The sequence below is a fragment of the Ambystoma mexicanum genome, chromosome 7p (assembly GCF_040938575.1).
Source record: "Ambystoma mexicanum isolate Mex_15411 chromosome 7p, UKY_AmexF1_1, whole genome shotgun sequence".
Taxonomy (NCBI): Eukaryota; Metazoa; Chordata; class Amphibia; order Caudata; family Ambystomatidae; genus Ambystoma; species Ambystoma mexicanum.
In genome coordinates, this window is record NC_090939.1 from 81,182,124 (window position 1) to 81,195,529 (window position 13,406).

A 13,406-nucleotide genomic window follows, 5' to 3' on the forward strand; every position below is an offset into this window, starting at 1 on the left:
AATCCTAGAAGTAAAGTACTCACCTGTTTGCCCAGTTTTCCCAAGGAACTCTGACTTTTGCTACTAAAGAATTTACTCTGAAACTGTCTGTTGGTCTTTAGTCCCTAGTGACCTGCCCTTCTGCCACTGAGAATACTCATGCTCTAAGAACCAGGGAAAGACTTTGAAAGGATTGGGCCTTTTGCCTAGAAAAGAAAATTAATGTTTAAAAGTTACTTACTTGTAAAGAGTTGGTTGGTAACTGTAACTCTAAGAGTGAACAGTTATAAAAGTTCTTACTTATCTTGGATGTGTGATGCCCTATTCTCAAAATTATGGTTAACATCTTTCTTTCCTTAGAAACCGTTTTGCTGTTTTATAGAAAGTAGATGTGAAGGTATATTACTCTCCTGTGATTAGGTTGTGCCTCCTCCCAAAAGTAAAGTGTTGGTTTCACCAGATTATTCCTGCATGGTAATTGTAAGGGTGTCCTCCAACTGTTGGTATCACCAGATTAGTCCTGTTAGGATAATTGTATGAGTGTCCCTCAACTGGGTCTTGCTTCCCCTGACTTGCTGCTAGCCTGTCCAGAATAAGTCTGCATTAGGTTGTTGCCTACCTAGAATAACTGTGAGTCATTCAGAAAAGTGTAACATTGGGTTTTACTTTCCCCTTCATTGCGAGGTTAAAAAATATGTGGGTTTTACTTACCTTGAGTTAGCTCTGTGCCATCCAAAAATAAGTTACCAGTTACTACTTATCTCCATCTGTGTTTCACTGATCTCAGAAGCACCTGTAATTAAATATTAGATCCTTAGGTTTTACTATCCTAGTATAACTGTGTGTTATTACAAAAGTAGTTATAGGTTTTTACTGTACCTAGAATAAGTGTTCCACTATTCACCAACAGTATACTGTCCAGTTGACTGACTATGTGATTTGTATTGAATCACTGGACAACTGGTAGGGTTTACTGCCCTTGCATTACTTAATGTAATTGTGAAAGTAACCATTAGTTTTTACTCCCCAAGAATAGGTGTGACCTATACTGAATGTGTATGAAAAGGTTTTGACTTCCTTAGAAGTACTGTCAGGGGTCCCGAATAATGTCTATACTTTGGTCTGTGTACCTTCAAGTATAGTGTGTTTTTATAATTGTGATTTCATATAATGTGTTAGTACTTATTTATCCCTAGATTTATCTGGGCCTACCTGTATTTAAATAAATCATTTATTTTTACATACATAGTGTTTCTTTGGACCATTCTATTACAATTTCATTTGTACTGATTATGCAGTCCTCTCTTCCCTCCTAAAATAAGCCTGGCTGCTGTGTCTATGCTACCATGAACCACCTGTTTGGAACCTTAATGTAGTACTGGTGGCAATCTTTTATAAGCCTTTCGAACCCATGTTGCCAGCTGATATAAAATTGGTGTTGTGGAAGACATTTGTAGCCGCCATAACTTCCGCTAGCAGGATTAGTGAAAGTTGATTCACTGTCTTCATCACAGCCATATACTGGGGTTCACAGGGATAAGGTGGTGCTAAGAACACACCCAATGTTTTTGCCGAAGGTTGTACCTGCCTTTTACTTGAACCAGCAGATTGTTTTTCCTACATTTTTCCATCCCTGTAAATGGATGGGGAAAAAGGTTATTGCATTCACTTTATGTTCGGCAGGCACTTAAATTCTACTTGGATCGATCGAAAACGTACAGAAAATGTGAGCATTTGTGTCTTCTGGTGGCCATAATACTGTCTTTCAGCATCAAAGCCCACTGTATCAAGGTGGATTGTCCCTGTATTGCTGAGACATACAAGCTTCAAAACAAGACAGTACCCGAGGGCTTGCATGCCTATGCAGTCAGGGCTAAGGCTACTGCCGTTGCTTTCCAGAGCAAAGTTCATGGGATGCGATCAGTAAGGCAGCGACTTGTTTCTGCAAACACTACTCTATACTTTATAGCCACCTCAGCCAGATCCAATTCCAGGTTTGATTAAGCAGTTCTACAGAACCTTTTTTCTTGGATCATTGCCATCCTCCCATGAGGATTAGTGCTTTGTAATCTCCGTAAGTATGGAGGAAAGGAGACGGGATGTAAGAAAGTTACTCACCATAGTGTCTTCTGTACTCTTAGTCCAAAGTTCCCTTTCCTCCATACGCCCCTCCTCTGGTCCTCCAATAAATAGGCTGTCAGGTGCCCCGTCTAGCAGATGCATAGACTGAAGGGTGTTGTCAGTAGGCTGAGTCATTGGGGCTAGCCACGCCTACGCTATGGCGCCCCCCACACTACCTAGATCTCTTAACAGGAAATTTTATTTTTTGCTGTGCAAAAGTGTTCCAGTCCCATCTCCAGAGGTCGAATTTGTTGTAGTTGTAAAATACAAAAAAGTAGTTATAACATAATGTGAGGCTCTAATCTCACCTTTACTTTGTGAGTATTATTACACAAATAAATACAGAGAACAGACGGAAATGCTATAAAAACTAGAATTTTTTTATCCCCTAGAGTCCCTCAAGGTCCACCCACAGCACCATTTTGAGCATAAAGGGGGTCCACACCCTTCTTCTTGGTTCTCCTTAGGGCTCCTCCTCCCTTAATTATCAGTCTTGGGCTTCAGTGGTTCCTGTACGCTTCTTGTCTGAACATTGTGGGCTTTTGAGTCCCTTCCAGCCCCTTGGTTCTGTTGTTTTTCCAGCATATCTCCCCCTGGCCCCCCCTTTGTTTATCCACTTCAATAGTAAGGAAACAAGGTTTCCCTCCATTCATTTTCCCAGAGGGGTGATTAAAGAGGTCCTTTGTCACCTCCCTCAATTTCCGGACTCCTGCCCTCTTCATCATCTACTCCTGCTCTGGTCCTGCTCCTCCTCAAATTCACGCCAACTGCGCATTCCTCCTCTCACCGTGAACACCCATATCCATGCCTCAGGTCAAGTGTGTCCTCTAATTCATTTCTGACCTTGCTCTTTATAGCCTTGCTATCCACCTGCACTCTTAATATTTGCCTCCAACCCCTTCCTAGGGTCTCCAGCCAGTGCTTCCCTGGTGTCTTGAGCCAGCCTCCTCCCCGTGGTGTCTTGAGCCAGCCTCCTCCCCGTGGTGTCTTGAGCCAGCCTCCTCCCCGTGGTGTCTTGAGCCAGCCTCCTCCCCGTGGTGTCTTGAGCCAGCCTCCTCCCCGTGGTGTCTTGAGCCAGCCTCCTCCCCCAGGGTGTCTTGAGCCAGCCTCCTCCCCCAGGGTGTCTTGAGCTAGCCTCCTCCCCCAGGGTGTCTTGAGCTAGCCTCCTCCCCCAGGGTGTCTTGAGCTAGCCTGCTCCCCCAGGGTGTCTTGAGGTAGCTTGCTCCCTCAGCGTGTCTTGAGGTAGCTTGCTCCCCCAGGGTGTCTTGAGCTATCCTGCTCCCCCAGGGTGTCTTGAGCTAGCCGCCCCGTTTTCCCTCTGCCCTCTCCGGATGTCTTGAGCCATGAGCAATCCCCCCTCCCCCCACCCACCTGGTATCTGATGTTAATCACATTAACTTTTTTTTAATCTAAAGCACTTCCATGAAAGCTACTTGTCTATGTGAAAGTTGCAGTTGTTGTCAATGCCTTTTGAGTACTCCCTTGCCTTGATTTTGCACTTTGTAATTATTGTATTTCTGATGCAGGTGGACTCATCTTGGCTGCAGACTACTCCCAGTTGGAGTTGCGAATTTTGGCTCATCTCTCCCAAGACCGTCGGCTTATTCAGGTGTTGAATAGTGGGACTGATGTTTTCAAAAGCATCGCTGCAGAGTGGAAGATGATTGACCCTGAGAATGTCACAGATAATATTAGGCAACAAGCAAAGCAGGTACAGTCGCAACAGGGCATCGCATTTTGAAATTAAGTGGGCTGTAGTAGGAGGCATAGCCATGTAGTTCTGCAACTAGCCATAAAAAAAGAAATCCCCTTCAGTTTCTAGCTACAGGGCGCTGATTCTCTTGTCCAGTATCAGTGGTGGCTGCATTAATATTGATCACATTTTCAGACATTTACTATCCATTGCATTTTGCAAGGTATGAGCATAGCTTTTGTGCATAAATATAACATGCACATTCCAACCGGCTTCCTTACAGGAGCCTGACAAATTCCCTACACTGCCCCTGACAAAAGACCCAGCATGCTACTGAGCACCGCACCTAAACATCTTAAAGTAAGGTTTGCCAACCACAATACTTAAGGAAATGAAACTGGTGCCTGCCGTCCTCCAACTTCAAAGCAGTCCTTTATCTGAACCAAACTTTCTTACCGCCCATAAACATAGCTTATGGCAATGAGTGGAGCTTCAAGACTGCCTCCTTTCCCTCATTGCAAACTCACAACATCTCTGTTTTGTTGTTCATAAGGGTATAATGTATCTATTATAGAGAGAGGGAGAGTGCAGTATTGACAACGACAATGGTAGATAGTTAAACCTATCTGCAAGAGGTCAGTGGTAGGAGTGCAGGTGGGTTTGTCTCGTAAGGCCTACTCCCCTCATCTCACGACTAACCGTCTTCCCTCTAAGATCTCCTAGCACCTTACACTACACACACAAATCCACACTTTAGACTACACACACAAATCCACACCTTACACTACACACACAGCTGCCACAGGCCTAGTTGTTAGTGCATAAACTCTAATCGAGCCATGACTAAACTCTCCTCATTGGCCATCTCTCACTCCGACAACAGCGGCTAACTACACCCAAAGAGCTGTAGGCTATCAGATGTTGGGCTTTTCCTCAAGGATATCATACACCCCGACTCCCAAGTCTCTCAGCCAAAGTCAAAGAAAGCAGATTGGCACACAGGAAACTTTCGTTCCGAACCAATAAACACAACAGGCTTTGCATCTGCCTCTCCTACTGTCCCACTAATGTCCTAACCCCACCTGCTCTGTGTAGGACCTGAAGGAGGTATATGGAGGATCCCCTGGAGTGGCCTGTTCATAACGAGCCTCGCTATTAAAACCTTTCACCAACACCCCCCATGCAGAACTCCAGTTCATTCAACCAAGATAAAGATTTTGGAGCAAAGAGCAACATTCTGACAAATAACCCCAAAGGATATTGCTTAGCCACAATAAAGTTAATAACTGTAGCAAGAGCCCCTTTGTTTCTCTGTAGGGGAAAAGGACAGGCGAGAACCCTATTGATATTGCCATCCATCCGTGGCTCTCAATGTATCTGTGCTAAGCACACCAAGGGTCAAATCCCCGCTCCTGCCTTAAATACCATTATTCTAAAGCCAAATGCCTGCGGGAACCCTGGCAGTTGGTCAGACCTTAATACACTAAGATGCTCAGAGTCCCTTGTGTCCTGGAACAGTGATATATGATATGGCATTTATAACGCGCATATACACAAGTGTTTCAAGGCGCGAGAAGCCCAACTTTGAACATGTCCTCATCGAAAAACATGGAAGCAAGGAGATTGTAGATTTGCATATGGACCCTCCCACCCACTACCAATCAGAGTAACAGCAAACCGTGCAGGGGTACAAAAACAGAACTGGGCTGACATTCCTCGAAGGAGACTTGTACTTTGCAGATAACCTCAACCTACGGAGCCTTCATGGAGTGGTGCTGCTGCCGTGGTCCCCAGCAAGCTCAACACTGTGAATATACATGTGAAACCTTTTCTGGAGACATCCACATGTTCTTCTTATAGCCTGATTAGGTTGCGGTTGTGGTGAAGCCAGTAATGCGATAAGTGGGCGATGTAGCCAACCTGATCCCCCCCCTGTAAAAATTGCCATCTGTATCCATTGAATATAGGATTCAGGAGCTGGAGAGTGACAGAGCATATTGGAGTGGCAAGATGAAGCAAGTAAGAGGATAGTGGAGGGAGAAGGCAGGGACAGCAAAAGTAAGAGGAGGTGAGGTGTAAGTGATACAGGGGTATGCAGGAAGATACAAAGCGAAGAAGTGAGAGAGGACGAAACTGCAGCGGAGTTGAAGAGAAGAGAGGTGGTGATCAACAGTCCTTTGGAGAAAGGAGGAGTGTGAGACATTGACACCAGATGGAAAGGAAGAGAGGCAACCCAGGAAGTGAAGTGAATGGAAGAATTGAAAAATGGGGTAAACAATGGAGATAGGAGGAGAGCTGGAGTAAGACCACACTAGCTAAAAGAGTTAAGGATAATCTGAGAAATGATGCCAGGCAAATAACCAAGAGAGGCAAGGTAAAGAAAGATGAATCACCCAGAAGGGTAGAAAGAAAAGAGGTGGTGACAGAGCGACCCAGGGGGAGAGAGGAGGAAGTACATAAAGGCACAGAATGAAAAGAGACAAACAGGAGAGACCGCAGAAGGAGGAGAGGTATGTAGCTACGCAGACCATTGGAGTGAAAAGAGGGGGTACAAAGGTAATTGGAAGGGGCCAATAGAGACTCTACTGAAGAGGAGAAATAGGAGAAGGAGGTGATGATTAAGTCAGGAAGGCGCTAAAGAGTCTATGTACATAAAAACTATACATTGAGTTGTCTTGATCATGGAACAATAAGCAGCTTTGACATGTATTTTGCATTCTTGTAATATGGGATGTAAGATTGTATGGTGCTAACTTGTAATTAATCAAATTATGCTATTGCTATCATGCTTTGTGTTTTTTATTTTATGAATTAACCGCTTTCTAGAGAAGGTGCATGTGTAGAGTGTTTCAGATCTAATCTTGCAGCAAATCTTTACATAAGTGGACAAGTACTTTGAGGTCCTCGTCGGTTTTTATCAGCATCCTTTGTTTAATTTCGTTTTATTTTTTATTGTATTTGGTTATCTTATAAACCTTTACAATTTAGAATAGACATTCCAATTAAAACATAAAACGGATATTTTCCTTTACAAAGATGGGTAATTGAAATTCATAAACTCTAAAATAGAATACATATACATTTTCAATTGAAATTACTAAAAACTAAAACACAATTCATCACAGCAATATACGTTTCAACATACCAAGTATTCTATTAATCAGATAAACACATAGAGCTTAGTTTTTGAAAACTGTTTGAAGCCTGTACACGTTAGCAATTCATTTAATTCAGTTGAATATCAAGTACAGTCAGCAACATAGTCAGCTAAATAACCAGCTTAATACTATTACCCCACATACATCTGTACCATAGAGAATCTCTAGACCGAGTAGAACTCAAATATAGATGATTCCCAAATAGATAGATTCTCACATGCTCAAAGTATTCACAAAACATAACCAGATGTTTAATGGACTCTCAAACATTATCTTTTTTACAAAATCTGCAGGTTCCAAATTGATACTGCATGTTGGATCTCCCTCATTGAAATAACCTTTAATTTGTGTGGAATTGGTTGAGCTTATATTGCAGATATAGGTTGCGTCCCAAAGTACAGGGAAACTGTAAAATATATCTTGGGCGATCTCCCCATTTCCTTCTAACCAAGGCAAACTCACGAATTTGGTTTAATTGAACTTGTGTAATATCTTGAGATCAGGTGAATTGAAGAAATATATAACGTGACGGAGAGTCCAAGCTTCCACATGCTTAGGCTTTTTAAATGTTCTATGGCAAATTGACGTATATCGTAGCACCGCCAATTGTAGAACAATTATGGGTCTTAATACTGCGATACATATTGACAATATTTAATGGGGATCTCAATAAACCCGTGTGGTAAAACTATCTATCTAGCTGTAACTCCTTGAGAAGGTGTGTGTGCGTACCTGTACCTATCATTTGGATTGTAGCTAAATGTATATATGGTTCTCCAGCATGGGGTCTGGCATGGATTCACGTGCTCATGAATATTTCCCGTCGTCAGGCTGGGAATTCTCAGTAAAAAGAAAAACAGTTTCACTTACAAACTGTATTTCTCCCATAAACCAATTACTGGCCTCTGGGTCATACTGCCCCCAACCAATGACAGTCCTCTCCCTAAGCCCCTCCTGTGGCAGCCATCTTCAGATTTTTACTGCACGCTTCAGTGTTGGGAGTCCTCAGAGTTTTGTATTTTTTCGCAGGAAGGGGTTCTATTTTTGTTCCAAAAGAGCCTGTGTGCTCTTCTTTCCATCTGCCAACAGCGGGGATCTGTTGTCTGTGAAGTTCAGTGCCCCTCAAGGGCGAAGAGAAGTGTCCAGAAGGCCACCGGGCCTACTTTGCCCCCTCTGGCCATGACGGAAGAGAAGAAAGAAGGAAGATTCCTCTTCAAGCCCAGCACCAAGTGCGGGCTCGGAAATGTGTTTGTGGAGGACAAGCACCTGCAATTCCTCTACTGCCTGTATCCAGACCACAAGCAAGGAGATTGCCAGATATGCAGCGGATTCTCCAAGAAGACCACAAAGGACAGGCACAGTAGATTGGCGGAATGGCTGAACACCAAGGCCTCTGCCCCAAGCAGGGCATTCCTCACCCAAGCATGGTCAGTACGAAGAGCGGGCTTCTAAGTCCTGTGAGGGCGCCTCATCCGTGGGGGCCCAAGATAAGGCCAAGCACTGCAAGTCCTGGTCCACCACGGTCGCCGCAGAGACAGGGCTCGATCGACATCACCCTCTGCCTCCATTGCCAGCTGGTAATCGAGGTCCTCCTCGAAGAGAAAGTCGTCCAACCCGGCTAAGCTGCGGGAGAAGCCAGAGAAGGTACGGACAGAGGAGAGGAAGGCTGAGCTGTCCAAGAATCCCTACGTGGCACAGGAAAAGTCTTTGTCAATGATAGATCTGGTGGCGGCTGCTCTCTTGAAAGCTAAAGGGGCTGACCATGAGAAGGTAGCCCCTACAGTGCTGAAGGTATCCCTCCCTCTGAGGCGTAAGGCCGCTGTGGTGACTTTGACAAGGTCTGCTGGCACACCAGAGAAGGGGACACTGCCTCAGAACCCGGTTACAGCCCCTAAGGGTGGAAATAACGTGGAGGGGGCAAGGAGGCCCCGGATCAGTCTCAGCCCAAGCCATGGACATTTTTTTCACATCGGAGGACTTGAGTCCCTTTACACGGTCCACAAAGACGTGGAAGAGGATGATGACGGCACGGGGCCTAGTGTTCCGACCACGGCAATTCCACCGAGGGATGTCTCGCTGGACATCCTATCAACCCACCACAACTTGGTGTCTGAGATCCAGAAGAGGATGCCACAAGGACCTGTTCCAACAGCCCCTCAGGACCCTGACCAACCGCTGATGAAGAAAAGAAAGCCCCATCCGACGCCCCCATTTCAACCTCCACATCGGCGTCTGGTCCCATCTCCCCCAGCAGACACGGGTACGGGGAAGGGTACGGACACGCCGGACGATGGCGATACTGTCGGAGCGGGGTCCACGCAGCCTTGGGCGTCCCCGCCGGACGAGGTGGGTTGTTCCACTCTATGATCACCGAAGCCTTAGAGCTGTTCCAGCTCGTACCTGAAGAAACCATGAAGGAAGGTTTCCTGTACCAGAGGCGCGAGGCCAAGAGGAAGACAATCATGACGCTGCCCCTCCTGGACGACGTGTTGGAGGAGGGCCTAGCCCTCTTGAAGAACCCTTGCACAGCTCCATCCAAGCAGGATAGGCTGGAGAAGAAGTATTGAGTACCGGAATCCGCGCCTGAGGTCCCAACCATCACCAGATTCAGTGGTTTCGGCAACCGCAAAGAAGCGGTCATCTTACCCATCCCCGTCGTCTTCAGTCCGTCCAGAAAGCTGGGGTAGGAAGTTGGACGCCATGGGGAGGAAGGTGATTTACACCACGCTGCCCACCCTCAAGACGGGCAAATCTCTGGCGATCCTAGCCTGGTACGATAGGGAGCTGTGGTACAAGCTGGGTCCGATTCTGGCGTTCCTCCCCAATGACAAGAGGATGGAGGTGATCGCCCTCTTCCAGGAGGGAGAGGAAGCGTCGGATCATGCCATCACAGTGGCGCTGGATGTTGCAGACACGGGATTCCAGTGAATGGGGAACGTATCTGCCTGAGTCGCCAGGGCTGAATGAAGGGCATGAATTTCCGCCAAGAGGTCCGAACGAAGGTACTGGATATGCCTTTCGACAGAGATAACCTTTTCGGGAAGGTTGTCTACGAGTCCCTGCACGCCATCAAGGCGGAGACTTGGTCACCCTCCAACAGCACTGCTCTTCCTTTCGTTCCTCCAGAGAAGCCCACAGAGGCTGTTCCCAGGCCTACAGGGGAGGACGACAGTGTAATTGCCGCCAGCAGGGCAGGGCACTGAAGCAAGCCTGAACCGGCCAAGACGTCTTGCCCCCACCTGTGCACCCCGGTGGGAGGCCAGCTGATGAGGTTCGTCAGCGAGTGGGAAAAGATCACCACCGACAGATGGGTGCTGGATGCTTTCGCCCAAGTACATACCCTGGAATTTCAGCACAGGTGTCCGCAGATCCTGAGTTGGCCCGTCAGGAGCAGCACGTCCCTCAGCTCTTGGGGACCATCCTATGAAAAGGGGCGATAGAGCTGGTTCCCCAGTGACTACAGAGTTTACTCCAGATATTTGTTGGTAAGAAAGAAGACGGGGGGGCGGGGGGGCTGAGGGGGAGGAGAGGCTGCAGACCTATTTTAGACCTACAACGTCTGAACAATTACCTCACGTCTCAGAAATTCAGGATGGTCACATTGCAGCACGTGCTTGGCCAACTGGAAAGGGGATTTTCTAACGTTGCTGGACCTGGAGGATGCCAACTTCCACGTCCCCATTCACAGGAAATGACGGAAGTTGCTACACTTATTAGTGCAGGGACATCACTACCAGTTCAAGGCCCTTTCCTTCGGCTTGATGTCGGCCCACAGTGTGTTCACGAAGTGCCTGGCACCAGTGGCGGCCCATCTGCGGGGGATTCACGTTTACCCGTTGTTAAGATGGATTTCTGAACTCTGTCCTGGAGGGGCAGAGGTTCAGAAGGCCAGCCTAGTTTCTTGGAACAGGGTAACCTCTGGACAAGCCAGACCAATCAGGGTAGCGATGGTCAAGACTAGGTCTCAAGAGGGGTGAGGGTGACTGAAAGCACGCAATGAGCACACAAAGCAAGGATGCTTACAAATTACTCCAAGCAGGTGTTATATTAAAAATATAGACACATTTATTACAAGGCCTTTGTAACATTGACCATAGTAAAAATTACCCCGTGAAACTCAAGTAAACCAACACACCACAATCAAATACAATATATATACAGTTACCGAAGGGTCTAAAGAGTTCGAAGCACGAAATATGCAGACCACCTAGATGGGGAGGAAAACGGGCAGTGCAAGTAATCGTTAGACCCAGTTCGCCTTCAAAGGCCACCTAACTAGAAGGAAGTCTGAGCCCTACGAAGAGTGGAGCCTTGTGCTCAAAAGTACCTGCACACGCTGGTGCCAACGGGCCAAGGGGAGTCTCTTCAAGGAAATCGGGCAGTTCAGAGCGGTGAACAAATGAGGACGAACAGATCTCCGCTACTCAAGCGCGGCCTCCACTTGCGGGCAGAAGCAGAGCGCGAGTGCGAAAAAGGCGTGCTGTTTAACACAGCGAGGAAAAGCTACAGGCTACTGCAGGAGGGCGACCGGTTCCTAGCGTTGCTACTCACCGGTCCCCGATGCAGGCAGACCCAGGCTTCTCCGCGTCAGTTTCAGTGCTGGCAGGTTCAAATACGAGCAGGGGACGTCTCGGCGTTGTGTAGATTCTGCGGCAGCAGAAGTTAGTGTTGAGGATGTCCCAAACGCAGTGAACCCACACAGATTGTTACCACAGCGGGGCAACGCAGTGGCCGTGTGTATTTCAGCCTAATGAACACTTCTCACTTCAGACCTGGGAATGCCAAGTGTACGAATCGTGTGAGAGTGCCAAGGACTCGGAATACAACAGCAACCTGACGGCGGTGACAGAGCAAGGGTCCTGGGTAGGCTGGTCAGTCCACTGGATGGCCCAGGGACCGTTCCGAAGGCTTACGTGTAGGAGATGATGAAGATGCCGAGAATAGTTGTTCCCAATATTCCAAAGGGTCGAAGTACCAGTACAGGCCTTCTCGTTCGATCAGAGGCAGAATGGTATCACAGGGCGACAGCAGTGCAGAGGAGCAGTCCTTCAGAGGGTCACCAGCGATTCCTCGGTTCAGCCTCTTAGTTGCAGGATACTTGGCTCCTTTATCCGTCATTCGTGAGAACTCAGGACATCGACATGGTAGTGGTGTTTCCAGCCTCCTCTTATCCAGAGTTCCCTTTGCACCAAAACGGAGAGAACCCAATGGGAGATCTGCTCACAAAACACTCACACCATACGTGGACCTATCACGGACCACGGTGGTCCCAGCCATTCAAGACACACTAGACTCTCTGGCACCCAGGATGTGTATTGGGACCAGACATCCCAGCCCACATCCTGGAGGCACACACAAGGCATGCAGAAGCCCACGAAAGCATCTGTATTTCGCGGGAAAGTACATGCCCAAATAAGGATGGCCCCGGGTCGGCTCGACCTGGGGAAGGTGAAGGGGCAAGCCGGTCAACGGACAGGACAAAGAATCTCGTAGCATGGCCATTTTGGAAGCCAGGCCACCCATTTTGGCCAAACGCAAGAAGCGCGGTTAACAGGGCAAAAGGGAGTTCAAAACACAAAACCGATCGCTGCCACCAGTCCCGTCCGTGACATACTTGCATAGTTCGTTATGAATCCATCGAGAGTTTCTAGGGCCTGTAGAATGACTAGAGACCCAAGAGCGCGGTAATGTAAGTTACACTCTTGTGCCATGTTGCGCGAAAGCTGCAACATGAGAAAAGAACTACGGAAAACGTTTCCTGGTACTGACTGTCTTAAGGGCATGTCAGTTTCCCCGTAAGAATGGAGCGAAAGCCCAGAGGAGTGCGGCGGAAGGCTGCGCTTCTCTGGCAAAGTCTAGATCAGGGTGTAAAACAACAGCAAAATCTTTGGGGGTTGCCACATGGAAGGAAAATTACCTACAATATGAAATCTTTCCTAACACCCGTACCTTGACAACTGGCTCATCCAGGCCCGCTAGCGAGAGTCTGCCGTCAGACACACTGAGATGGCCGTCAAGCTGCTGGTGGGTCTGGGATTCTCCATCAACTATTCAAAGTCCTTCTTGACACTAGCAGAACGCACTGTTCCTGGGGGCCAGACTCAATATAGTGTCCTGCCTCGCTTCACCCTTGGAGGAGAGGGTAGCGGCCATTCAAGGGAAGGACTGCTTCTTCAGTACTAGCCCTACCTGTTTACTTATCAGACCTTTCGTTACTCTGTCTCTTCTATCCTCTATTCCTCTGAGCTCTCCCAACTTTTCTTGCTCCAAAAAACATTTTTTCGGCATGATCTACAGAGTTTCAACTCCTTGCTTTATCACAGCACTTGCACCACTATTCTTCCCTCTTCCTTAAGTTTTTCTACTCTTAATGCTGACGAGGCAGCATCTGCACTCTCCTCATCTCTTTCGCTCAGTCTCGATCAACTCTATCCTTTGTCTGCTTTTCACACTAC

The 13,406-nt window shown here is 47.3% G+C and overlaps 1 protein-coding gene across 1 annotated transcript in view; it reads left to right on the top strand.

Moving 5' to 3' along the window:
• The window catches only part of POLQ (DNA polymerase theta), a 1,553,125-nt gene that overhangs the window by 1,396,000 nt on the left and 143,719 nt on the right, over positions 1–13,406 (top strand). Inside the window, exon 26 of the mRNA XM_069635828.1 lies at positions 3,627–3,811. Coding sequence (XP_069491929.1) covers positions 3,627–3,811 — 185 coding nt within the window. The remainder of the gene's footprint in view (positions 1–3,626; positions 3,812–13,406) is intronic.